This window comes from Euprymna scolopes, chromosome 40 (assembly GCF_053919585.1).
Source record: "Euprymna scolopes isolate OS-2025 chromosome 40, ASM5391958v1, whole genome shotgun sequence".
In the NCBI taxonomy this organism is placed as follows: domain Eukaryota; kingdom Metazoa; phylum Mollusca; class Cephalopoda; order Sepiida; family Sepiolidae; genus Euprymna; species Euprymna scolopes.
The window spans coordinates 18,298,603-18,325,781 of NC_136521.1; the positions used below are offsets into that span (position 1 = coordinate 18,298,603).

The 27,179-nt window shown below is 35.7% G+C and overlaps 1 protein-coding gene across 4 annotated transcripts in view; it reads left to right on the top strand.

Moving 5' to 3' along the window:
• LOC145265396 (intraflagellar transport protein 140 homolog) overlaps window positions 1-27,179 on the top strand; it is a 159,238-nt gene that overhangs the window by 25,275 nt on the left and 106,784 nt on the right. For all 4 annotated transcript variants that reach the window (XM_080121217.1, XM_080121214.1, XM_080121215.1 and 1 more), the window contains exons 10-14: window positions 785-877; window positions 12,075-12,185; window positions 22,708-22,786; window positions 23,514-23,605; window positions 25,560-25,687. In XM_080121217.1, coding sequence (XP_079977343.1) covers window positions 785-877; window positions 12,075-12,185; window positions 22,708-22,786; window positions 23,514-23,605; window positions 25,560-25,687 — 503 coding nt within the window. The remainder of the gene's footprint in view (window positions 1-784; window positions 878-12,074; window positions 12,186-22,707; window positions 22,787-23,513; window positions 23,606-25,559; window positions 25,688-27,179) is intronic.

Below are 27,179 nucleotides of genomic sequence, written 5' to 3' on the forward strand. Positions count from 1 at the left end.
GAAATATGCCCTGATGAACTCATAGCACTGGTGCTCCCTTAACATACTTACTCACGACTAACCGAACAAGCAGCAAAATTGCACTCCTTTACTATTAAAGTCTTTCCTTCAAACTTTGGAATTCTCTCCCTGTTTTCTGTTTTCCTGATTGAATATCAACATACAAAAGTTTAAATTTAATGTAAGCAGATATCTCACTGCTCAACTCTGCACATAGTACTCTATAAACATGATTCTAAATAGTAGCCCTTACGTCCAAGTGGCAATGTGCTTTGTTTGCGGTGAAAAAAGTTAAAGAAAAATACACTTATTGTACCACGCTATTTGTTAATAGTGGGGCAGGTTATCTCAATATTCCATAAGAATCTTTCACTTAGTGATACAAGCAATCACTTAGTGATACAAGCAATCACTTAGTGATACAAGCAATCACTTAGTGATACAAGCAATCACTTAGTGATACAAGCAATCACTTAGTGATACAAGCAATCACTTAGTGATACAAGCAATCACTTAGTGATACAAGCACCAAGTGATGAAAGATTGTTTCAGCAATCTGCCCCACTATTAGAAATATCTTAAAGTTTAAAGTTTTATAATCTCTTTTTTTGTTCTATTAAATTGTTAGGTGAAAGTACAGAATAGTTACAAAACACCTTCCCCACACCATGTTAAGTATGGCTTTCTTATTAATAACATTATTTCAGCATGGTCCATAAACTGCATAAGTATCTTCTTTTCAAAATAATTTTCTGTATTAACAAAAATTTGTTTTGTTTTTCAGTGGAGTATACCAAAGAATCTGCTCTGTGTCAATCTGGGAAATGTTGCTGTTGTTCTCAGCGAGAATCTCATGTGTTATTGTTTTAACAAACAGGTTTGTAATTATCTATTTTTTTTTTATTGAAATCCTTTGAGATGCGTTGTTTGTTTATTTATTTGTTTATTTGCGGACTGTTATATTCATCTTCATAGTCGCTGTTTTACCACATTTCGGCCAATTATTCCTCTAGCCTTGTTTAGGTGGTTAACCACTACAGGATAGGAATGCTGAGTCTCTTAACTGTATCTTGAGTAATTACTGCCTCCCATAGTTGTTGTCTCACGACACGTTCGTGGCCTGTGGCGCAGTAGATAGAGGTGTTGAATATCTATGGTTCCAGGTAAGCATTATCTGAAGATAGCTGTTTCAATCCTACCCAAAGCCGGCCAGAGGATTAGTTGGCCAAAACGTGGTGGGACAACAACTATGGAAGGCAGTAATTGCTGTGGATAGTTAAAACTCAGCATTCCTATTCCGTCACGGTTAACCACCTGAAGAAGGCCAAAGGATGAGTTGGCTGAAATGTGGTGAAACAACAACTCTGAAGATGAGGATAACAGCCTGCAAATAAGTAAATAGGTTTGTAATTACCTTAAAAAAGTTATGTGTTATTGGGTGTTGAACTTTATGACATGTTGTTGTTTCATTTTATTATGAAAAAATGTACATATGTTTTGTATGATTAGTTTGAAGATCAATTTCTTTTGTCTCGAGTCTTTCATCAATTGATAGTGAAGATGTTTTCAATTCTCTGTGCACTCCGCCTTTTTCCTTTGGTCAAGGGTCTATCATCTGAAACGTTTGTCATTCATATGCACTGCCAGAGCATGTCTACTGTTGCTGCCAGATGCTACAATCTCAAAATGCCATTGTCTTGATTATAATATGGGATCACAGAAACACTTTTCCAGCAGGTGCATCATATCAAGATACATGCCAGCCAGTTTCAAGAGTTGATATTTAACTGCAAATGTTATGTTTTTGAATTATTGAGATGAAGGTGGAACATTTGGATTATCTGGAATATTGTTTTTTTCACAATTGTTCGCCTGATGTTGCTTTGTTATGTTTTTATTGGTAAAAACACAACAAGACGAATCATCGTTGAGACCAAGATGGCTAACTTTCTCAAATCTCATTTATTCACGTTTGGTGTGAGAATTTACATTTACAAAATTAAACAAAAGGGCACAACTCCCATGGATACAGGCAACCTTCTAACATAAGAATGTAACCTCTGGTTTCTTCACAAGGACCCATGCCATAATGGATAAAGTTTTTTTTTTTTTTTTTTTTACAAAAGATTCACCACTTATCAAGGCCCAGAGGCCACTTGAGGATAAGGATTAATGAATGTACGGTTGTCAATGGGATAATATAGTAATCATTAGAAGTGGAAATTTAGTAAATTGGATTACTTAAGGGGACAGCTCATCAAGAACTTGTTTATGTTAGACTTGAAGACGATCATATTGTAGTCAACTGAAAAGCAGGCAAATGAAAGAGAGTACTATAGGCATGTAGTTTTAAGAAAGAAACTTTGTTCATGGCATCCATATTTAGGATTAGGCACAGATAAAGAGTTGGGAAAATTATTGATAGTGGTTTTAGCTAGATAAGTGTTTTTTGTGAAAATTTGGTAAGGGGGGGGATCATAGATTGGAGCTCATGTAAAATTAAGTTCTAAGTGACATGCTTCCTGAAATTGAAGGTTCAATCCTCACTGCGGGTGATACTAAGAGTACAATTGCAAATTACTTAAGAGTTCTACCCAGTCATGGCTGATGGAATGAGAGCATGCTACCCCCATGGATAAGATAAAGAGTTCCATTTGAAATTTTATACAGATTCTTAAGTTCAACAATATACACATGAAAAAGGTCGGAGTTTACATCGACGGAAACATTGTGAGAACAGTAATGTGAATAATCCAATATGAACTGCAGATGTGCATGGAAAGCAACACAACAACATCTTTGTATTATTTGGGTTCTTCGGACTACTGTTCTTTATCTTGAGTGTCATTTTCACAATGTTTTGGTCAATGTAATCTTCGACATTCTTCAAATGTATCTTGATGAACTTGGGAATCTTTCTGTCAAACTAGAGAATCAGCACAAAATTTTGAATGGAACCCTTTATTTACTTCATGGGGGTAGCATGTTCTCGTTCTGTCAGTCATGACTGGGTAAAAATCCTAAGTAATTCACAATTGTATTTTTGGTGTAACACTTGAGTTACATTGAATTTTCAACCTCTAGAAGAGTATAACTTTACAACTGAATTTTACCAAATACTTTATCTACTACAGGATGGGTCCTTGCAGACAAAACACCCCTGAAAATGATTGAAGGTTATATCAACCGAAACATTGGGAAAATAACACTCAAGATTAGAACAGTAGTTTGAAAAATTCTATGATATGAATACAGTAGAACCCCGGGATACAGTGGCACTGGGATATGTTTTTTTGTTTTTTTTTCAGGTTATGATGTGGTATATGATGTTTTCCCGGCCCCTGGTTATGGTATTTGCCCGCCTTACTGTGTTATTTATAATATACATGTGTATTATATATTGCATTGTATTTTGTTACTAATTTTTAATATGTATTGTATAAAATTTTGCTTAGGCCCCGCCGTACAGCAATTTCACTTTCTAATTCCAACCCCAGAACGAATTAATGCCGTATTCCAGGGTTCTACTGTAATTAATCCTCATCTCAAAAATTCAGAAATACTTTTTTTTTGTTATATGAACTCACCAGAAAATATTGTTGATGAGACATAGCATCATTATACGTAATGTACTTGCAATAACCCTTATCCCTGCGTGGCTTCCGGGCCTTGATAAGTGGTGATCACTGTGTAAAAAAAAAAAAAAAAAAAAAATTCTTTGTAAACTAATACTCTATAAATGATATGAACTTGACATAGGCATCTGCTGTGAAGAAGCAACAAGCTTGATCAATTGTCAAAAAGGAGATAAGTTAAAAGTATGGTGTTTCCAAGATTATGTTCAGCAAAGGGTTACACAGGTGTAATGAAAGTCAGGTTAATTCAGTGAAACTACAATGGTTGAATAAATGGTGGTTACAGGTACAAAGGGATATTTCAGGTTGTCATAAATGGTTAAATAATAACAATCAAAAGGGATATTGTTATTGGTTGATGATTTGGGCCTGAGAAGAATCAACCCATCAAATTTCTGTGCATGCATCTTCCTCCTTCCAACCATCCATAACCATCGTAAATCAATAATAAAATGGTTGTATTTTCATATATGAGTCGTCATTCTTTTGAACACAGCAGAAATACAATAGAAACTAGTGGTGAGATGATTCCAATATTTTTACCGATTCTGATTCTTCATATTATTTGGAGTCATTGAACTACTGTTCTCATCTTGAGTGTGATTTTTATGTTTCAGTCTGACCTTCTTCAGGTGTTATCTTGTCAAACTCAGGAATTTGGACAGATTTTCGAGCGGAACCCTTTATTTACTTCACAGGGGTAGCATGCTCTTGTTCCATCAACCATTGTATTTTCAGTCGCCCACACTGAGGATTGAACCTCCAAACTTCAGGAGAATATCACTTTTTACGATTGATTTTTCCAAGTACTCTAACCACATGCACCGAACAATTCTGGTATGAATTTTAGGAGCCTCAAACCTATTTTATTTCTAGTTGTAAATATCACTATTCATTACTAATTATTACTATATATTAACATATATATTAATGTATATCTACCTATATATTAATGTTTTTTTTAAAATTATTTTTTACTTGTATATGTTATCTATTATTTATAATTAATGGTCTCCATATCATATTAAATTCTATACTAGGTCTACTTAGTAATTGGTTATTCCCCAGCATATGGACTACTTCTTTGAGTCGTCTTACTCTCCACCGTTCTTCTCTATAATTTTTACTTTGTTCCATAATAGTAGATGGTTTACCATGAAATGAAGAAGAAATGTAAAGAATAAAAATAAGTATAAAAATAAGAAGAAGAATAAATAGAATTAAATTAAAAAATAATTAAGAAGCATATAAAAGTAATAATACTATTAAGACTATAAGAAATAGATGCAAAAAAAAAAACAAGTTTGGTTTAATCCTCCTTTAAGTAAACATATACAAAATAATATCCCTAAAGAGTTTTACAAAATAATTGATAAGAACCCCCCGCCCCTTCCCGAAAATAGATTAAGTAAAGTAATTAATAAGAACAGTTAAACTTTCATTCTCAATTGCTGTCACTCTAGGTAATACTATAATAGGTTCTAATAATGGTAAAATAAACAAAATAGTGAATAATAATAGGATTATAGGTGAACTAAATTTGGAGAGAAAATGTAACTGTAGAATATCTAATGAATGTCCATTGGAAGGCAATTGCTTAATTTGTGAAATTGTATACAAATGTGAAGTTAAGGTGGATAATAGTAAAAAGATATACCTTGGGAGAACTGAATGTGTTTTTAAGGACAGATACCAAAACCATGTTGCATCTTTTAAAATTGTGCTAACTTAAGTGAGAGGTTGGACTGAGATTGTTATAAAGAAGATAATGTTAGAATTATAAGTTTAAAATTGAACAAAGATGATTAATAAATACTAAAGTTTAAATATTAATACATTGAGTTTTGTTAAATTGATATATTGGTAAAAATTGATTAAATAGTTATCTCCCTTTAAACATGAAGATTTCATGAATGATAAGAAATAGGAAAGATAGTAAATTAAAATAAAATACTTGGATAATGATAAGAATTGAAAAGATAAATTTAAAATTTGAATTATTAGATTAACCAGTATGAGATGAAGATAAATTTTAATTAATAATATTTAAATTAACCTTTTAATCACAGTTCCTTCTTAAGAAATAAAATGTTAAGCATAAACTAATCAGTAGATTGTAGAATGTAAACAAAGTGTATGAAACTATTGTAGATTGTGGAAGAAATAATTGAGCATATAAATATAAACTAGAATCAATTAAATGAATAAATTGGGGAAGAAAAATAATTATTAAAATAAAAAACTTACAAAAGATTAATTAATATTACAATAGGTAATTAACTGAAATATCATTTAAAAAGTAGAAATACGAAAACAGGACGATTACTAAATTTTAAGACGATCAAAAGATGAAAAACATAAAGAAAATATAAAGATGCTGTGTAGGTAGGTCCAACTACTTTTTTTCTAAAAACAGATGATGATGAATGTATTCATATATGCGTATTTGACCAAGATCTTATGTATGACATCAAAAGATCTTATGTATGACATCAAAAGAAAAAAACTAGAATCCTAGGAAAATCTGTATCATTCCAGTAATTATAGGAACAACTGAACTCATGAAAAACAATTTCAATAACTACCTAGCAAATATACCCGGTGAACCAAATGCAAAAGAGATTCAAACAATTGCACTTAAAGGGACAGTTAGGATCTTAAAAAGATCTCTCGGTTGGAATATATGAAAAAGTAGGTGAATGCCTGGCATCCAGTAGCTGGAACAAACTGATAAGAAACTTGAAAAAGAAAAAACAGGCTTTGTAGTTGTGGGTTCAAATTTTGGCATAGTCAGCCATGCTGTACGTATGGCGAAACATGTATCCATGGATAACTATTTTATATATATATATATATATATATATATATATATTGATGTGAACCCACAATTTCTCCCTATGTATAACTTCAATTAATCATATAAATAAAACTGGTATTTTTTTTTTTTTAAAGTCACCACTTATCAAAGCCAAAAGCTATTCAAGGATAAAGGTTAATGTGATGAATAGATTGTTAGTTGAATAATGAAGGATATTATGAGAGGATTGAAAATGATGAGCTTCATCATTAAATATTCGATTTTAACTCAATTTGAACTGACAGGAGAATTTACTCTCATAACAGTTTAGATAAAAAAATTATTTTATAGGTTTTGTAGGGAAACGTGTGACTTACCTAACTAGCACGTGTGCATAATTCAACGGGTCGGTTGTGGAACGAAATGAATGAAGAAAGAAACAAAAGTGGCTGTCTTATCTCTTTATATGCCTGCAATGTTACCACCTGATATGCAGATGAAATGCTCTTGGTTGGAGATAAAAGAGGGTTGATTTTTCAGAGAGGAGGTTCATTTTGAAGTTGGATTTTGAAGAAGTAAGTTCAATCAGCAAAAGTGCGTTATCAGTTGAGAGAAGGGGCGTTACGTATACAGAAGTTGGAAGTTTGGACAACAGTGTCAAACTTAACCAAGAAAGTGTTGATGTGAAGGGCAGAAGAAATAACACTCGATTTATTTAATTATAAGCTATTTCGTCCCTCGGTGTGCGGTGACTCAAAAAGCAGAAAAAAAAAAAAATATGGACAGATTCGACTTTCGCTTGATGCCTGAGTTTTGATAGATCTACCACTGGATCGTCTGTCGTCGAATGGGTTGAGAAGGTTGAGAAAATCTTTAAACTGTGCAAAATTAAAGAACGAGCCACAGTCATTCCTCTGTGGTTAACCAGAGGGGCCTATGCAGTCTACCAGCAAATCGGGGATGAACCAGACTGGGATGAAATCAAGCAAAGCCTGTATATAGCGTTTTGTACAGATCCATTTGTTGCATGGCAACAGTTCATGAGCTCGCGACTTCACTCCAAGGAAACAGTTGGCATGTACCTAGCCGACCTACGAAAGTTATCTGTACCTTTGATGGGGTCAATGACAAGATATTAAGCTGTGCCTTTTTAGTAGGCTTACCTGAAGAGATCAGTAAACAGTTGCGGGCATCATCACAAATTGATGAATTGACAACGGACGAGTTATTGGCTTGAAATTGAAACATCTGTAAGAAACATGAACCAATTGCAGCAGCAGCAGCTAGTATTTGACATGTGGCATTCGAACCGCATGGAGGCAATGTAGATTCTCTCCGTGTGCTATAAATGTGGGGAGGCCAATCATTTTGCTAAGGAGTGCCGGAGTCATAGGATGTGTGTATATCCACGAGCACAGAGAACAGTACAATGCTATCGCTGCAATAAGTTTGGGCACATATCTCGCAACTGTTCAGGAAACGATGTTGGGGGCAAGGTACTATTGCCACCCTTGCACGCTGCCAACCAATAAACACAGGATTACTGGTCATTGGCATTAAAATTGATGATGTGCAGTGTTCGGCACTCGTAGACACGGGGTGTTCCCGGTCTATAGTTAGTGCACATCACTGTCAGATGAGGTGGGAGCAACCAGTCGGCATTATGACCATCAATGGCTTATCCTGAGCATGTTGTGGTGAAGGGATAGTCACGATCTGTACTAAGAAGGGTGACACAGCCAAAGTTGACATTCTGGTGATGCAAGAGAAACCCCTTGGCTACGACATGTTGATTGGAATTGATGCAATACAAGCACTAGGAGGCGTCATAATCACAGCGACTGGGAGTGTAATGCTTGGAGAAGGGAAAGAAGTCTGTGCAGCCATGTCTATTGAAGAAAAGGACTTCTGTGCTACGTTTGATGACAACGAAAGGTGTGGACTGCAAAGTGAAATGGACTATGAGCCAGGCACTAGATCGGCTGTTCAACACCATTCCAGAGTATGCAGTTTCTCCAAAGAATAGGGCAGCATATGAAGAACTTCAGATGTGGATTGATAACGGTTGGTTAATACCGTACCACAGGAACATCTGGGACTACCCAAAGGATTAATTCCGTTCATGGCTGTTGAACAACCTACTAAAGATAAAATTCGGCCCGTAACAGATTACCGAGAATTGAATCAACATGTTGATGCTTTCACTGGAAACGCAGATGTGTGCGCTGCTAAACTAAGAGAGTGGCGTCAGAAAGGGAGTAATGTAGCACTGCTGGATTTGAAGAGAGCCTCCCTGCAGATACATGTCCATGAGTCATTATGGCCATTTCAGAGAGTGATAATCAAGGAAAAACGATATTGTTTGACACGTTTAGGTTTTGGCCTTAACGTAACACCTTTAATAGTGACAACTATTATTAAAACTGTTTTGATGCAGGATGAGACCACAGCAAAAGCTGCTTCAGCTTACATTGACAACATCTACGTTAATGAGGATATAATATCGGCAGATGCGGTTTGAATAAAACTGGAATCGTTTAGGTTAATAAGCAAAGACCCTAAGCACCTAAAGGATGGAGTGCCTGTGTTAGGCCTAAAGTTCTGGGAGGAGGGCAATACTTTGTGATGGAAGCGAGGAAGCCCGATTCCAGAGTTACCCAGTGTATTGACAAAGTGCATTGTGTTTTCTATTTGCGGTAAATTAGTAGGACATCTATCTGTCTGTGGATGGCTTCGATCGGCAACAGGAGTGTTAAAAAGACGAGTAACTGCAGTAACCAAGGAATGGGATGACATGGTGGATGATGATTCTCTCCAGCAAATAATGGCTGAAACGTTGTCCAGAGTACATAGGAACGACCCTGCCCAGGGTGAGTGAAAAGTATCTGAAAACGAACTGAATGCATGAGTTGACACAAGTTCACTGGCTACAGGTGTCATGTTGGAATAATTAGGTGCTGTTGTGGAAGATGCGTGCTGGCTTTGTCCGAAAAATGATGCCCAGCATATAAATTTGGCAGAACTTGATACCATGTTAAAAGGGCTTAATCTTGCATTGCAATAGCAGGCTAACATTGTGCATCTCTACACTGACTCATTGTGTGTTTATCACTGGTTGACCGACACCTTGACTGGAAAGGCTCAAGTTAAGACTAGAGCTGCAAGTGAGATGTTAGTACGAAGGAGACTGGCAATAATAAAGCATCTAGTTGACGAATACAGCTTGCAGGTGGACATTACCTTAGTTTCGTCGATGCAGAATTTGGATAATAGCTTGACTAGAGTACCAAAGAGCTGGATTGAAATGAGGCAGGGATCTGATCCTCCACAACAGACATGCGCGACCGTAACAGATCAATTAACACCTGATCAGATCCGTACGATACATTAGCAGAATGGACATCCCGGAATTCGGAGGACAACATATTTTGTCCGAAGAGTGTGTCCTGCAACTACAAGGGCATCAATCAAGGCAGCCATACACTCGTGCAAAGAGTGTCAGCGAATTGATCCAGCACTGTTCCAATGGCAAAAAGGGAAGCTTGAGGTGGAGGACAACTGGTATCGAGTAGGAATGGATGTAACGCATTATGAGGGCAAGCATTTTTTGACCTTGACAAATTGTGGCCCGACACGTTTCATGATATGGCGCCTGTTGACATGACAGGATGCATCTAGCATTATACGACAGTTGAGAGCTATCTTTTTTGAATGTGGTTCACCACTTGAAATTCTAACTGATAACACCACTACGTTTTGATGTCAAAAATTTCAGAAATTCATGCAGGAATGGGGGATTAGAATGCGTTACGGATGTGTATATTTTCCTGAAGTTAACGGTATAGCGGAGCGGTGTCACTGCACCATCAAAAGAATTGCGGCCAGGACACAGTGTTCTATTCCAGAAGCTGTATACTGGTATAATGTGATACCCAAGGACCATGCAACACCAGCAACTGCACCAGCCAATGGGATTTACCGCTATGAACAGCGTGTAAAAGGAATTGATGTCACACCATCAGTGGTTAGCGTTGTCAATACACCATATCAAGTGGGAGACCGTGTTTAGATAAAACCCCCGTATGCTGGGTGCACTGTAAAATTTTGCAAAGGAAAAATAGATAAAATCATAAGTCCTCAGACCATGTTGATTGATGGTGTACCACGTCACGTAAAAGATATCCACCCCTGTTATACCTCTTCCGATTCTGAGGACGATGAGGAGAATCATATACAGTTCAGGGATGATCCTGATCGCCTACTGTCCTTCAGGTGAGCAGAGAAACACTACCTACAGAACCAGATGAGGGAATGATAGGACATACTGGTGGCAATGGTGATGAGAACGATGGACACGAGGAAGTAATGCCACCAGTTCCTCATCGAATTACCCAAAAAAGACGAATACTACTTACCATCTGTGATTGCGAAACACCGCCTATAGCACCATGAGAGGGGATGATGGAACATACTGAGGAAGAGATAGAACCGAGGAAGTGATGTCTCCAATTCTTCAAAGGAGTACCCGACAAAGACGGATACTGCCCCCCTGCCCTAATTGTGAAACACCACATATGGAACCACGAGAAGGGATAATGGAACAGATTGGTGGCAATAACAGTGGTAATGAGGAAGATGGCAATGAGGAAGTCCTGCCTCCGATTCTTCGAAGAAGTACCCGACAAAGACGACTGCCCCCCTGCCCTGGTTGTGATCATGAGATCAGGGGGGAGTGTAGGGAAACGCGTGACTTGAAGAGATAAGGCAGCCATTTTTGTTTCTTTCTTCTTCATTCATTTCGTTCCACAACCGACCCATTGAATTATGCACACGTGTGCATAATTCAATGGGTTGTGTAACGAAATGAATGAAGAAGAAAGAAACAAAAATGGCTGCCTTATCTCTTTATATGCCTGCAATGTTACCACCTGATATGCAGATGAAATGCTCCTGGTTGGAGATAAAAGAGGGTTGATTTTTCAGAGAGGAGGTTCATTTTGAAGTTGGATTTTGAAGAAGTAAGTTCAATCAGCAAAAGTGCGTTATCAGTTGAGAGAAGGTGAATTACGTATACAGAAGTTGGAAGTTTGGACAACAGTGTCAAACTTAACCAAGAAATTGTTGATGTGAAGGGCAGAAGAAATAACACTCTAGTTATTTAATTATAGGTTTTCAAGTTAAAAAAAAAAATACTTGAAGAAAGCATAGGTTATATTAGTTGAACCGTTGTGAATATAACCAAGATGAAAACAATAGAAATAATCCAAATGATACAACATTTATTGGTCCCTCAACAAAGGAGGGATTGAACCTAGTAATTCACTCCTGCTCATTTATTTGCACTTTTAGCAATAACCACACCTTTGATTTTTTTTTGATTTTTTTTTTTTGATTTTTTTTTTGATTTTTTTTTTTTTTTGATTTTTTTTTTTGATTTTTCACAAACGTTAGTCATAGTGAAAGAAATTTTTTTCCAGAATGGATTTTCCAGGATAACTCTGGTATCCCCCCACCTAAGGGGCATTATAGTGTTAAATTAGCCCCAAATCATTCATCAGTCCATTTGTTCACACTTTTCTCAATAACCACGCCTTATTTTATTTATTTATTTTTAAAAAATTATTTTTCTTTTTCGTGCAAAGGTTGCGGTGATTCAGCGGAGTCCGGATGTAATTGCAGTCGAGATGTTTGCAACTGGCAAACGAGAAATCATTGAATGTAATTTAAAAGTGAAAGGCATTTATACAACGAAGGTAAGATGAATGCGAAACAAAGAGAATAAGACTTGACTTATGTGAATACTTTAGAAAACTTCACCACATGCTTGAGAACAGAATCCCACCATTTATCATGGTCAGGCAAATCTTTCAGCTCTTTGGAATATATTTTCTCTGTTTCTAATCATTCTGTTATGTTGTACTTTAGTTTTTAACCTGTGTTGTCTATTTAATCTGTTAAATAGAGTTTCAAGTTCTTGACGAATGTAGATAAAACAGTTAGTTGTTTCACAAAAAACACTTGATGTAAGTTTATAAAAAAGGAATGACAGTTTATTTTCTGTTCAATTCTTTCTCATCAATGTGCTATGGAGAGAGAGAGATGGAGCTTGGTCGAGTGTTGTAGGTGACACAAAATGGCAACTGGTCGTCTCGGTGCCCTCTTCTCTCTAACTAACTTTTTCTTGGTTGGCATTTGTTTTTATTTACAAAAACTTTAGATAGGAATTTCGTTTTCCACTGGCCCTTATTAAATTCGTCCAAGGGCAAATTTCAATATGACTGTTTTCAAAACTTGTCAATTGAAGAATGTTGATTTTAAAGTTTCTGCACTCTCCTTTCAATTTTCATGACTTTTGATGACATTTCTTGGTTTGAAGACTTGTTAACAATATTTACGTGTGTGCACAGCCAGCAATAATTCCGGCGTTGCCCAAAATTCATTACTTCTATTCCTATCTTCATCCTTTATTTTAAATAATTCAATATTCATTAGTCTTATTAATAACTACATTATTGAATGTCCTCACGATCAAACATTTTCACTATTGATTGCCATAACCATAATCTATATATATAAAAGCGAAAATGTATGTATGTATGTGTGTTTGTATGTCTTGCAAAAGCTTTCGACACGGGTCACGGATTTTTGCCAGATAGGTATCATTTTAAAGTTCCAACCTTCGCCCGACAAATATCGAAAAATTGGCCAAAAATATTAATTCCTTCATCCTAAAATCATCAGTTTTATACAGGGAGGGGTGCCAAAAAAATTGTTCCTTCATTTTCTCTGCTCCTGCTACTACGACTTAGAAAACGTTGACGTTAGTTTAAAACCACCTGCAAGTGTTTTTAAAGGTTTAATTTTATCCGTTCTCAGTTGTATGTCTCTTTGGTGTAGGGGTAACGTGTCGGGCATTTTTTTTCGCCTTTCGGGTTTGATCCTGTCTTTCTAACTAAACTTTTTTCCTCTTTTACACCTTTTTTTTTCCTTTTTTTTTTTTTGCATTTGTTCGCTGTTTTGCTTTGTATTGGTTTTTCCGAGTTTTCTAAACATTGTGTTTTTTTTTTTTTATAATATTAAAACAGAGTCACCCTCTCCTACATACACACCCCCAAACACCCGGGCAACGCCGGGTACCCCCGCTAGTTAATAATAAATCAAAAGCTTTTTATTCTTCCTCAGATGAAACCAACTTTTTTTCTTCCTCTGATCAGATGAAACCAACTTTTTTTCCTTAAATTTTCAAATCATTCAGTCAAACTCATATATTTTAATAAATATTGCGTGGTAAATTATATTCTGTAGAAATTTACCCCCTTTCCCAAACTTCAAGTTCTTTTTTATTTGTAGGTATAGATATTTTTAGTATGTTTTGTTTTTCTGTTTGGTTTGGTCTAGTGATATACCTTCTTTTGCAATGGAATAACCTAAAAATATTTTATTAATATTGTTTATGCCTTTTCATTTGTTGTAATTCCAACGTTTCTTAATTTATTCAAGACTAGCAGATGTATCTGGCGTTGCCCAGTATTAAACATAATGTTAAATTCATTAAAAAAAAAATGAAGTAAGAAAAAAAAAAACGGAAATAAACTGAGATATGTGTATGCAAGTATTTTTTTTTTCTAAACAGTTCACTTCTTGTAAGTAAAAAAAAAAATACTCAAGTTGAGATTGAAACCAACAATTAAAGACATTGAGCCAAGTACGATAACCATAAGGCTAGCTTACCACATTCTTTTAAAAATGTTTTCAAATCTACTTATTCTTAACATAAGGAAGCTGTCATGTATATGATTCATGTATGCGCAGTCTGAAACAGTTGACAAACGGATAAAAATCCAATGACCCCCCCCCCCAGCACCAATTTTTCAATTTGGATCCCTTAGCAGCCCTTTTTTCTGGATGAAAACCAATTAAAGTTTTCCACATGTCTGAATACCCTATATGCCAAATTCCAAGCCTGTAGATCCAAAATTTGTTGAGTATATAGGTTGAGAAGTGTACTCACAGATTCTTACTTTTATAGATATGTAATATTCTTTTTCATAAATAACTTGTATGCGTATATCATATTCTGTAACAGACCATATTTTTTATCTCTTCTGCTAAAATGTGTTTGATGTTCATTCGAAATATGGTGCATGCTGTTTTTATTTCATGTGGCCTCGTTTTCCATCTTAGTAATGCTATTGGCATATTATTATTACTTCTTCTATTGGTATTTGGTTATATGCCATTTTTAGTTAAATTTCTGTTCTGCGTCCCCCTGTTTACAAAGCCATTTGGTGGAAGTAACATCAGACAAACTTTTAGTTACAGATGACCAAAACTACAGAATTTACCTTTCTTTTTTTTTTTTAATGCAAATATAAAAATAGAAGTTTTATCAAACAGTCTTTATTTGAACTTTTATAAGAAAATTATAACCTTTATAATAATAATAACCTCTTTATGAACTGTTTTTTTTTTAATTCATATATTTTTTTTTATTCTTACTTTTATAGAAAAAAATATATTATGGACTGTTTTTTTTTTTGTTTTTTTTTTTAATATTTATGAACTATTTTTTTCCCCAATAATGTTTATGAACTGTTTTTTTTGTTTTTTTTTGTTTTTTTTTATCAAACAAAAATAGAACTTTTATAATGAAATATATATTATGAACTGTTTTCCAAACATCAGGTGTTGGTAATATTTGTAAATAATAAAGTATAAAAATACAACTTTTATAATAAAAGTTAGATAAACATCGATACTGGAATACTCTGGCCAAATCACAGCTAAAAAAAATCGTCCATGTTCATCAAACTTAAAAATCGAATCGGAAACTCGAAAACAAAATGAAACAGAATTTATTTTTATTATTACCAGAAAAGATGTATTTTTCCTGTTATTATTTTAGTAAGAACGAATTACAATTTCGTTATCTTTCTTATTAAAATGTTTTGTTATTCTTCTTACTAAAATAAAATTGTTAATTCTTCTATTTGAGTAAAATTCACTGAAAATGAAATAACTAACGAAATAATAAAAAAACTCTCCAATTTCTTGGTCAAATAACACGACAAATAAGTAATAAACAAGATTTTTTTTTTCCAAACACGAAATATTTGAAAAAACAAAACATAGTAAATGTTGGTTGAGGAATTCTGGCAGATGACTATTAAAAATCTCATTTCATTTAACTATTGGAAAAAAGAACAGTTCATAAATATTTTTAAACAAAATCTCTTTAAAAAAAAAAAACAGTTCATAAATATTTTTAAACAAAATCTCTTTAAAAAAAAAACAGTTCATAAATATTTTTTAAACAAAATCTCTTTAAAAAAAAAACAGTTCATAAATATTTTTAAACAAAATCTCTTTGAAAAAAAAAAACAGTTCATAAATATTTTTAAACAAAATCTCTTTAAAAAAAAAACAGTTCATAAATATTTTTAAACAAAATCTCTTTAAAAAAAAAACAGTTCATAAATATTTTTAAACAAAATCTCTTTAAAAAAAAAACAGTTCATAAATATTTTTAAACAAAATCTCTTTAAAAAAAAAAACAGTTCATAAATATTTTTTAAACAAAATCTCTTTAAAAAAAAAAAACAGTTCATAAATATTTTTAAACAAAATCTCTTTAAAAAAAAAACAGTTCATAAATATTTTTTAAACAAAATCTCTTTAAAAAAAAAACAGTTCATAAATATTTTTAAACAAAATCTCTTTGAAAAAAAAAAACAGTTCATAAATATTTTTAAACAAAATCTCTTTAAAAAAAAAACAGTTCATAAATATTTTTAAACAAAATCTCTTTAAAAAAAAAACAGTTCATAAATATTTTTAAACAAAATCTCTTTAAAAAAAAAACAGTTCATAAATATTTTTAAACAAAATCTCTTTAAAAAAAAAACAGTTCATAAATATTTTTAAACAAAATCTCTTTGAAAAAAAAACAGTTCAAAATATTTTTTAAAAAAATCTTTAAAAAAAACAATTCATGAACATATTTTTATTAGAAAGGTTACAATTTTGTTCAAATAAAGATTGTTTAAATAAAACTTCTATTTTTATATTTGCTTAAAAAAAAATACATTCTATACAGTTTTAGTTTTTATAGCTAAAAATTTGTCTGGTGTCACTTCTGCCAAATGGCTTTGTCAACACGGAGATGTGGAAAGTGAATTTAACGCCATTTTCAAATCTATTTTTGTAAACACACTTGTTCCTGCAAGTTGATTTAATGCAACTTCAACATTAGGTCAAGAATATGGATGCAAATAAACTTTGTGATTTATACGGAAGAGAGTTCCACAATCGTGCACTTCTGAGAAAGAAGCTCTGTTCATGGAATCTACGTTTGGATTTAGGCACAGATAAAGAGTGGGGAAAATTATTGACAGTAGTTTCAGCCAGACGGGTGTTTCTTGTGAAAGATTGGCAAGGGGGGACGAGAGATTGGAGCTCAGACAAGCACTTGCCATGGAAATAACAATAAAATAATTAATATTAAGCAGTCTTTACAAATTGATAATAGTTAATTATTGGATTTTAATTAATTATAAGATGAAACTTTTATGATTCAAACTAGATAGATAACGACAAACTTCCACCCATTAATATGGGAGGGGAGATTATCACCAAAATGCCATGAATTCTTAAGTTCGCACCGGACTTACTACTTAGATATAAGTCACTTGTACCCATTCCCCTTTCTCCCCCCCCCTTTTTTTTTTTTTTTTTTTTTTTTTTTTAATGGAGAGTAGATAATACAGTGGATGTGTTATCGGCAGCTCCAGTAACTCTCGCTTCTCCTATTTTGTCATTCAGTCCTCATTCAATGAGTGATGTTTCTGACAAAGGGTGAAGAAAAAGCTGCTTAAAGGTCGGTACTACTTGGTGACCAGTAGTCTGAGATGTCGGATATTTTTCTGTCTTTGTCTGTCCTTGTTGCCATGTCACTAGTAAGGGTGCTGGAGGTAAACGTTTTGTCTGGGCTGACGTTATCCGCCTGATAGTCAGGGACCCGAACCTTGGATTAACCACTAAGGAGGCTGTCCTATCAGCAGGCGCAAAGTACTGGGACTGCTGTATTGCCATTTGGTGAGTGGATCTGGACCATGCAGTAGTCTCTGGTGGGGCCTCTCGATGCCATACTAGTGGGTAATTGTTACGGCTTTACCTTTTCGTGTGCTACAAATAAAAAAAAAAAAAAAAAAAAAAAAAAATCTTCCTGTCTTTTTCTCTCTTACTTTCCCTCTCTGTACTGCTCTAACCAAGTATGCCGACCTATTCCACAAATCCCCAAACCTCAACATGAAATATCTCCAGAATAAAAACTCGATTAAACCTAGAACCCCATCTTCCAGCGTAGACCCCTACTACCAGGTCTCCTTCTCCAATATCAGGGGTCTACGTTCCAACCTTCCAGAGGTTGAAACCCAATTACAGGAGACGAAACCGGACATATTATTTCTATGTGAAACTGGAATAGGGCCGACCACTTCCCTAGATGAGTTCATAATGCATGGATACTCCAATTTAACAGCTAAATCTGACTCCCAAGATCGCCATGGGCATGGAATATGTGCCTACATTAAGGATGGCTTCCCATGTGGCAGGGATATCTCTAGAGAAGATCCTAATTTACCCTATATGTGCTTCAGGGTTGCACTTGCTAACACCACTGCATTTATATTTGCCCTCTATAGGCCCCACAACAGCGGAGTTACTATCTTTAAGAGCATATCTGAGAAAATAGACCACATACTGTCTTCACATCCCTCGGCTAACATCCACATCTGTGGTGACTTCAACGTCCATAACGTGGAATGGCTGACCCATTCAAATAAGACAGATGATGAGGGGAGGTTTTGTCATGATTTTGCCATTGCTTATGACCTCACTCAGATTGTTCGCGAACCCACCCGTGTGCCCGATACACCCAATCAATATGCAAGCCTCTTAGACCTTTTTCTTTCAACTTCCCCTGAGCTATGTTCATGTACCGTTCATTCTCCTTTAGGATCCTCCGACCACTCCGTCGTATCAGTTAAGATAAAAACAAAATGTAAGAAGCCATCAGACGTACCCCTCCACCGTACTGTATACCGATACTCTATGGCTGACTGGGATAGCTTCCGTACATTCATATCTGATTTACCTCTGCACTCCATGTTTCAAAAGGAAGTGTCCTCTATAGTATCAGATCTGACCGAATGGTTAATTGTAGGCATAGACCAATTCATACCATCAAAAAAATTCCAACAAAAACCTAACAGCCAGCCATGGTTCTCCCCAGAATGTGCTGCTGCTATCGCGCACAGAAATCACTTTTTCCATAACTACCAACGTAATAGATGCACTGAGACTAAAGCTGCTTTCAGGACTGCCAGCAACCACTGTAAAAGAGTAATAAAAAATGCAAGAGAGCTATATGCCCAGTCTGTTAAATCCAAGGTAGCTGATCAACGGCTTGGTTCCCACCAGTTTTGGCAAATAACAAATAGGATCCTGAACAGAAGTGTGCGTTCTATCCCAACCATTATCAATGGACCAGAGGTTATCTCGTCAGCGTCAGACAAGGCCAAACTATTTGCAAAGAACTTTGCAGCTAATTCTACCCTATGCGACGAAGGCCATCAACTCCCCATATTTCCTCCTATAACACAGAACAAGCTAGGTAATATACAAATATCCGTGCATGAGGTCGCCAAGCTAATAAAAAACCTAGATTCCAGTAAAGCAACTGGCCCTGATGGCATCCCAATTATAGTGTTAAAAAAGCTTCAACCAGAACTTGCTCCCATACTTACGAAACTATTTAAGCGCTGCCTTAAGGAGAAGTGCTTTCCGACCCCCTGGAAGACCTCATCAGTTTGCCCTGTATTTAAGAATTCAGGTGATAAGTCATCTCCCTCTCAATACAGACCAATAAGTCTTCTCTGTGTTATGAGTAAGTTACTGGAATCAATATTAAATAGAGAAATAGTCAACCACCTCAGCAGAAACAACCTTCTTAGTGACACACAATATGGTTTCCGCTCTGCAAGATCTACCGCAGATGTGCTGACGGTTATATCCCACAGGGTTAGTGAATCTCTTGACAAAGGCTTCCTTTCTAGGGCAATTGCTCTTGACATATCAAAGGCCTTTGACAAAGTATGGCATAAGGGTCTACTTCACAAGATTTCCAGCTACGGTATAACTGGAAATGTTTTCTCAATCATTAAATCATTTCTCTCCGATAGGCTCATAAGAGTAGTGGTAGATGGACAAAAATCGGAGGCCTGCAATATAAATGCTGGAGTCCCTCAAGGGTCAATCCTCGGCCCAACTCTCTTCCTGATCTACATCAATGACCTCCCTAAACACATACTTAAATCATTCGTTGACATCTATGCTGATGACACGACCATCTACGGCAACACATCAAAGGCTGTAAATGACGAAGTTCTCTCTGATTCTCTCTCCTCTGATCTCGAGCGCGTGGTTCAGTGGGGGAAGATGTGGCTAGTTACCTTTAATGCATCCAAAACCAAACTCCTATCCTTACATCATCAACGCTCTGATCCCCAGCTGGCATCAATTGTGATGGATGGCTCTCGTCTGGGTGAGGCCCTATGTTTAGACAAGCTTCTGGGTTTGACCTTTACTCCTGATCTGAAATGGAACACGTACATCAAATCTGTTGCCAAGGTCGCTGGAAAGATGGTGGGATCCTTCTACCGCTCCAGAAGATATCTCACTACTGATGCAATTCTCTATCTATATAAAAGCCAAGTACGTCCAAAGATGGAATACTGTTGCCATATCTGGGCAGGAGCTGCCAAAAACAGCCTATCATGCCTTGACAGAGTACAAAATAGACTTCGTGGTTTAGTGGGGGATGCCCTTTTCTCTACCCTGCAACCCCTCTCCCACAGAAGAGACGTTGCGAGCCTATCCTTGTTTTATCGTTATTTTCATGGCAGGTGCTCGTCTGAACTCCAATCCCTGGTCCCCCCTCGCCAAACTTTCACGAAAAACACCCGTCTAGCTGAATCCACTGTGAAAAATTTCCCCCACTCTATATCTGTGCCTAAATCAAAACGCGGATTTCATGAGCAAAGCTTCTTTCTTAGAACTGCACGCCTGTGGAACTCTGTTCCGTCTGCCTGCTTCCCTCCGGACTACAACTTGGATGTCTTCAAGTCTAATGTTAACAAATTCCTAATGAACCGCCCCCCTAATTAAACACTTCATAAAATCTCCTCACTAACGTGATGTACTTGCAATAACCCTTATCCCTGAGTGGCTTCCGGGCCTTGATAAGTGGTGATCACTGTGTAAAAAAAAAAAAAAAAAAAAAAAAAGACAGGCTCGCAACGTCTCTTCTGTGGGAGAGAGACTGCAGGGAAGAGAAAAGGGCATCCCCCACTAAACCACAAAGTCTATTTTGTACTCTGTCAAGGCATGATAGGCTGTTTTTAGCAGCTCCTGCCCAGATGTGGCAGCAATACTCCATCCTTGGACGTACTTGGCTTTTATACAGATAGAGAATTGCATCAGTAGTGAGATATCTTCTGGAGCGGTAGAAGGATCCCACCATTTTCCCAGCGTCTCTAGCAACAGATTTGATGTACATGTTCCATTTCAGATCAGGAGTAAAGGTCAAACCCGGCTCCTTGTCAAAACATGGAGCCTCCCCAAGACGAGAGCCATCCATTTCAATTGATGCCAGATGGGGATCAGCGCGTTGATGATGTAAAGATAGAAGCTTGGTCTTGGATACATTAAAAGTGACCAGCCACCTCTTCCCCCATTGTACCACGCACTCAAGATCAGAGGAGAGAGAATTAGAGAGAACTTTGTCATTTACGGCCTTTGATGTGTTGCCATAGATGGTCGTGTCATCAGCATAGATGTCAACGAATGATTTAAGTATGTGTTTTGGGAGATCATTGATGTAGATCAGGAAGAGAGTTGGGCCCAGGATGGACCCCTGAGGGACTCCAGCATTAATACTGTGGGCCTCTGATTTCTGCCCATCAACCATTACTCTTATGAACCTATCAGAGAGAAATGATTTAATGATTGAGAAAACATTTCCAGTAATGTGAAGCAGGCCTGTATGCCATACCTTATCGAAGGCCTTCGATATGTCAAGAGCAATTGCCCTGGAAAGGAAACCTTTGTCAAGAGATTCACTAATCCTATGTGATATAACCGCGTGGGTGACATAAGTTCCAAACGATGACTTCACAGATTTTTTATTTGTTTGTTTTTTTTTTTTTTTAAATATGCCTATCGGCATCTATTTTGGGTTATCCAAAATAGCTTTATCGAGGGATTAATTTAGGTATCTTTTTTTTTCTTCGTCTTTGCCAACTTCGGAGATGCGACATATCGCTTGGATGTCCAGAAAAACATGTTTTACGCGATCAGACTTTTTTGGCCAAACTCCCCGCACGAGAGAATTATTATTTTTTTCCTTTATTTGTTTCATCCTTTGATTCTAAAAATAGAATTGACGAAATCATATTTTGATTCCTTTCTGCTTCTTGGCGCAAACGAGGTCACTACGTGCATTGACCAAGGACCACCTGTCACTTGCTTTCATATTGGAGGAGGTGTTTGGTGCTAACGTCAATCGAACGTTTTTCAACTCCATCCTTCTCTGTTTCTCTTTTCCTCTTCTCTCTCCCTCGCTCTTCCTTTTTCTCTCTCTCTCTCTCTCTGTGGGTGATGAGATCCTTAGTGGGTTCTTTCTCTGCTTCCGAGATCGGATCACAGTGTAGTAACTGTTCCGCTGTCACACGTCACTCTCTCCGTCCTCGGCCTGGGGAAGAGAATCTGTTCAGACTGATTTTAACACTGGGTTTTGGTGGATCCCCATTCAGTTCAAACATATAATCAAACATCTATTCTATATTACTAACAGAATAATAAAACAGTATTTGATGTCGAGGTGGCTGTTTGTAACAGTAGGCATTACAACATAAATCTAGTAAGAATTATTAAGTTGTCTCCCTTTGTTTCTTGATTTTTTTTTTTTTTAAATGTCAGCGAAGACAGTCATTTGGATGAAATTTGATTTTCTTATTTAAAAATAAAACTACTTGATCGATTTATGTAATTTTTGGGATATTAAATGTTCATTCCTTCACAGATACATACAACATACAGATTTTTCTTTATTTTTGATTTTTAATATGGGTTAAATTCTGAACAAGAATCCAAACTTTTTACATGATTAAATTGTTAAAAACGAAATTAATATTTTGATTTTACTCTTCTGGATAGAAAGCACTTGCGATATGGAATGGGAAAAAAATCCATATTTATGAATATTCTACGGATGAATCTTGTGTCAATCTTATCGGTAGGTGGCATTCGTTTTTACAAATTTTATATTTTGATATAATCTCTCTCTTTTCAGTGCCAATGTTAAAGTTTTTTACCATCCCTTGCCTAAATCCATGACATTCCCCTTCCCCTCCATCATCACACACACATACACACACTTTGTACAAAAAATAGAGTACTATTTATCAACCGGCGATTTCCACAAAGTTACTTGGGTGAACCCAGCAGATAATGGGAGGAACTGAAAACGGTTGACAAATAGTTTTTTGGATATTAAGATATTTTTTCCAATGTATTGCTTAATGAATTTCAGCAGTCATTGCCATTCTTAACATGAGGAGGGAGTGTTGTAACAATTTGTGTTTTTTGTAATAAGGTTCGTCTGGCCGTTTCCGGTTATTCCCATTATCTGCCAGGTACACCCGAGTAACTTTGTGGAAATTGCGGATTCATAAATGCAGAAGCATCACGAAGTCAATGTGATTATGGTCGCTTGTCCATTTTAAGATAACATAGATTTTTCAAAGGGTCAATCACTGCGCCCGTAAGGGTCACGTGAGCAAGAGTTGATATGCCATAAAACAACCTAACCAAAATCAGTGTTTGGTTGTTAATCAGCTTGCGCTGTAATTGACTGCTTGTTTAATGGTTTGATTCTAATTGACTTTTATTTTTTAATTTTGTTTTTGTTTGTTTAAATCCTGTAAATTTCTTTTTTGTTCTTTCCGATTTCAATTTTGAAGCCAATTTTGGAACGGATTCCATGAACGTTTGCATCTTTGAACAAAGCCTTCTTGTGATTGAACAATCAGCCGTGAAGGTGAAAACATTCCAGGTAAACGCTTCAACATCTTCCCTCTTAATATTCCTCCTCAAAGTTTTCATTTCTTCCTCCTTTCATAAGTGTTATTATTTATTTATATATTTATTTTTTACTAATAAGTCACCGCTTATCAAGGCTAAAAGACCACTTGAGGACCAGGGTTAATGGTTTATGTCAGATAAAAACACCTTAAGGATTGCAGAGGAAGATGAATCTGGACCATATAGGGAGATGTGTGCAGAACAAGAGACATCAGTAGTATGGTTGTTGAAATAATTGGTAGGAGTTTTGGGGCTAGTAGATGTAGATCAGTTGACGTAGCAGGAACGCTTCATAGGGAAGGCTAAGGAAAACATGGAAGGAAGTGATAAAAATGTGCTTGAGAGAAAGACAGATAAAGATATGATTAGAGATGTTTCTAAAAGCAGTTCAACACATTTCAGCATGTAAAACGTGTTAATCAAATCTGATGAGAGTTGCAACCTTGGTTGGAGTGAGCATCCCTAATGATGGACATCTGAACAGAGCTGAAAGGGAGAAACAGACCAAATGTCAAGGTCTCATGTATGATATGAAAAGAAACTGGAATCTTAGGGAGATATCAATCATACCAGTTATCATAGGTGCTACAGGGCTTATGAAGAAGAACCTGAAGTCCTACCTAACTAATATTCCTGGTGAACCAAGTGTAAAAGAGACCCAGACAATTGCATTTAAGAGAACAATGAGGATACTAAAAAGAGCTCTCGGTTGGTTTCAATAAAAAGCAGGGCAATGTTGACAGCTGGTTTGGCTGCTCCATACCCAGCGTTACAATCTTCAAAGAAAGAAAATGAAAAAAAAAAATGATTTATGAATTATAATAAAAGATGGTCAAAGAATACGCCAGCCGAACTATTGTGAGGATGGCAATAATCAAGATGTGAAAGACGAAGCATTTCTTTTATATCTTATGAACTCTTTTACGCGGTTATTTATTACCAAAACACTATACCTATTATTGTAATAACATTGAATTCTTGGTGTGTAAAATTAATGTTAAGAATAGTATTTCTCACAAAAGGTTAAGATTAAGAATGAAAGCGGAAAATTCTATTAAAATTTTAAAGTGTGAAATTAGGATTATGTGGCAGGTTGGTGCATCTGCTACTAGTCTCTCACTCTTGGACAGGTTTCAGAAGAGTCGCCACCCTAATAGGTCTCGAACTGTCAGCTAGGCTTCAGTCTCTCTCTCTCACCGATGAAATGTTTCATCCCTCTGCTGTTTTACAAGTATTTTAATGGTGTATGTTCTGATGAACTACAAGCCCTTGTACCCACTCTACATAAATACTATTGACAAACAGCAAAATCCCACCCCTACACAGTAGTGATCCCCAGATGCTAGAAAGCCTTCTACTCTAATAGTTTCTTCCCCAGCAGTTGCTAGACTTTGGAATTCCCTTCTGGGTTCCTACTTTCCCAACCCAACTGTACTAACATGCAGAAGTTCATGTAAACAGACCTTTTGCTGCTCAACTCCCTTCATAGTATCCCTGCAATTATGTCTTAGATAGTAGCCCCCAACATCAAAATTGTGCCATGCCTTGTTTGGGGAGAAAATGCTATAAAAAAATTTTTTTTTTTAAATTGTTGTGAAGAAGAAAGATTTGTCTTTTGGTCTGCGATTATGTTTGAACACTTTTCAAAGTTCTGTTTTTATTCACTGCTTTGGCGAGTTGACAAGAATAATCTCATATAATGTGTAGAAGAATAAGATATGAAGAAGCAAGACATGATTCAGCAACAACGTTGTTGGTGTTTTTTATAATTTGTTTTCTTATTGCTTTTACAAGGGTAAAGAGAAGACGCAGAAACTTTGACTGCTATATCACCACTACAACTCCTTTTATAACTAGACCTCAATGTCTGAAACATAATGTAAATGACTTTCATGTGTGAAACTCATCGTTTGTCTATTTTCTAGGGCACAGTGAAACAAGTGCTCGAATTTACAGAAATTGATGGTCAACCAATTTGTATGGACGTCAGTGAGCACTTTTTGGTTGTCGGTACGGCCAATGGGGTCATTCAACTGTTTGAGTTGTCAAAAAGGTAAGAAAACTACTTCCTAAAAATAAAAAAAGGTTTTAATCAGTTTTTTAATTTTTTAATCAGTTTTTAATGACTTTAAAGCAGTTTTTTAATTTCATAAAGTTTTTTAATTTTTTAAACAGTTTATAAATTTTAACAGACTTTCAATCCTGGATATCAATTTAAAAGACATCCAGTTGGGCTGTGGGGAATGTGGAGTTTCCCGTTAGTTACCATTGCTCCTGTCCATTTTGGCCTGAAGTAATAATATCTGTATGACATTTGGTGCTACCAAATCGGGCTGTCTGAAGATACTGATTTCCAGAACAAAAATGCACCAAATATTGATATTATTGTTTTTTTTTCTTTCTCTTTCCTTTCTTTCAATCATGTTCTGCAAAATCAAAAACAGCAATCTTCTACAAAACAACCAAACCAAACACTATGAATAAATATTTGAAGATATAAAGAACATAAAGCATAAAACCTTTTTCCAAAATTACTGGATTCGGTGTTAAAGAATCTAAAAATGGTTGATATGTAATAAAACAACTAATCAATAAACTTTCATCGCCCCCCCCCCCTATATGTATATCCTAAGGTCATCATAACTGACGACCATAACTGTTGCAAACAAGTGCTGGCCAAAGCTTCAAAACTGGCAAACCAAATATTAGAAGTTATGAGATCAATAATGCATAGAGGCAAGAAAATTGTACAATTTCTTATTGCAATCACATCCGAAGTCTGATGCTCAAGCATTGAGTCCTGCACTGCAAAAGAATATTAAAATTTATATTGTGGGTTTTGATAAACGCAAATAATAAATCCAAGGTGAAATAATTAATTGAACAATGAGTTGGCTAACACAATGACGTTTATTATATAAATAGTACAAACAAACAAGATAAGAGTCCAATGAGGGATGGACACACACACACACGTATATAGGTTTAATAAAGTATATTAAGAAACACTTTAGGAAGAGGTAGACACTTATTTACTATTTGGAAAGGAAACACAAATAAAAGTCCTTAATCCATGGAGTTTTGAAGAAATACTTTCCTTCTTGTCAGAGGGGAGGAGTTTGCAAAATGTCTAAAGAAATTTTGCTTGTAAAGTATTTAAAGAAACTAAGTATGAAAAGAATCATACTAGCATAAAAATTAAATATACAACAATGAAACAGATGGAGTGGGATAATAAGGAAAAATGGTTTCACGTGAGAGGGTGTTCCCATGGTTGTTGAGTTTAAAATTCGGTGAATCCAAGAAAGTGGTAGAAGTAAAATATCCATCTGCATGTTATTGAAGTTTATAGATGGTCTAAAAAATAAATATGTGTGTGAATAGGCACAGATAAAGAAGTCCAGTCTGTGAGTTTATATATATATATATCTTGATATTGATGGGTAATGTTGGAAGATGGTTCACCAACAAATGCATGAGGAGTTACTTTCTTTTGTCTTCCTCGTCTTTGTCAAACTCTTTTCCTTTTCTTTCAGTCAGTGTCT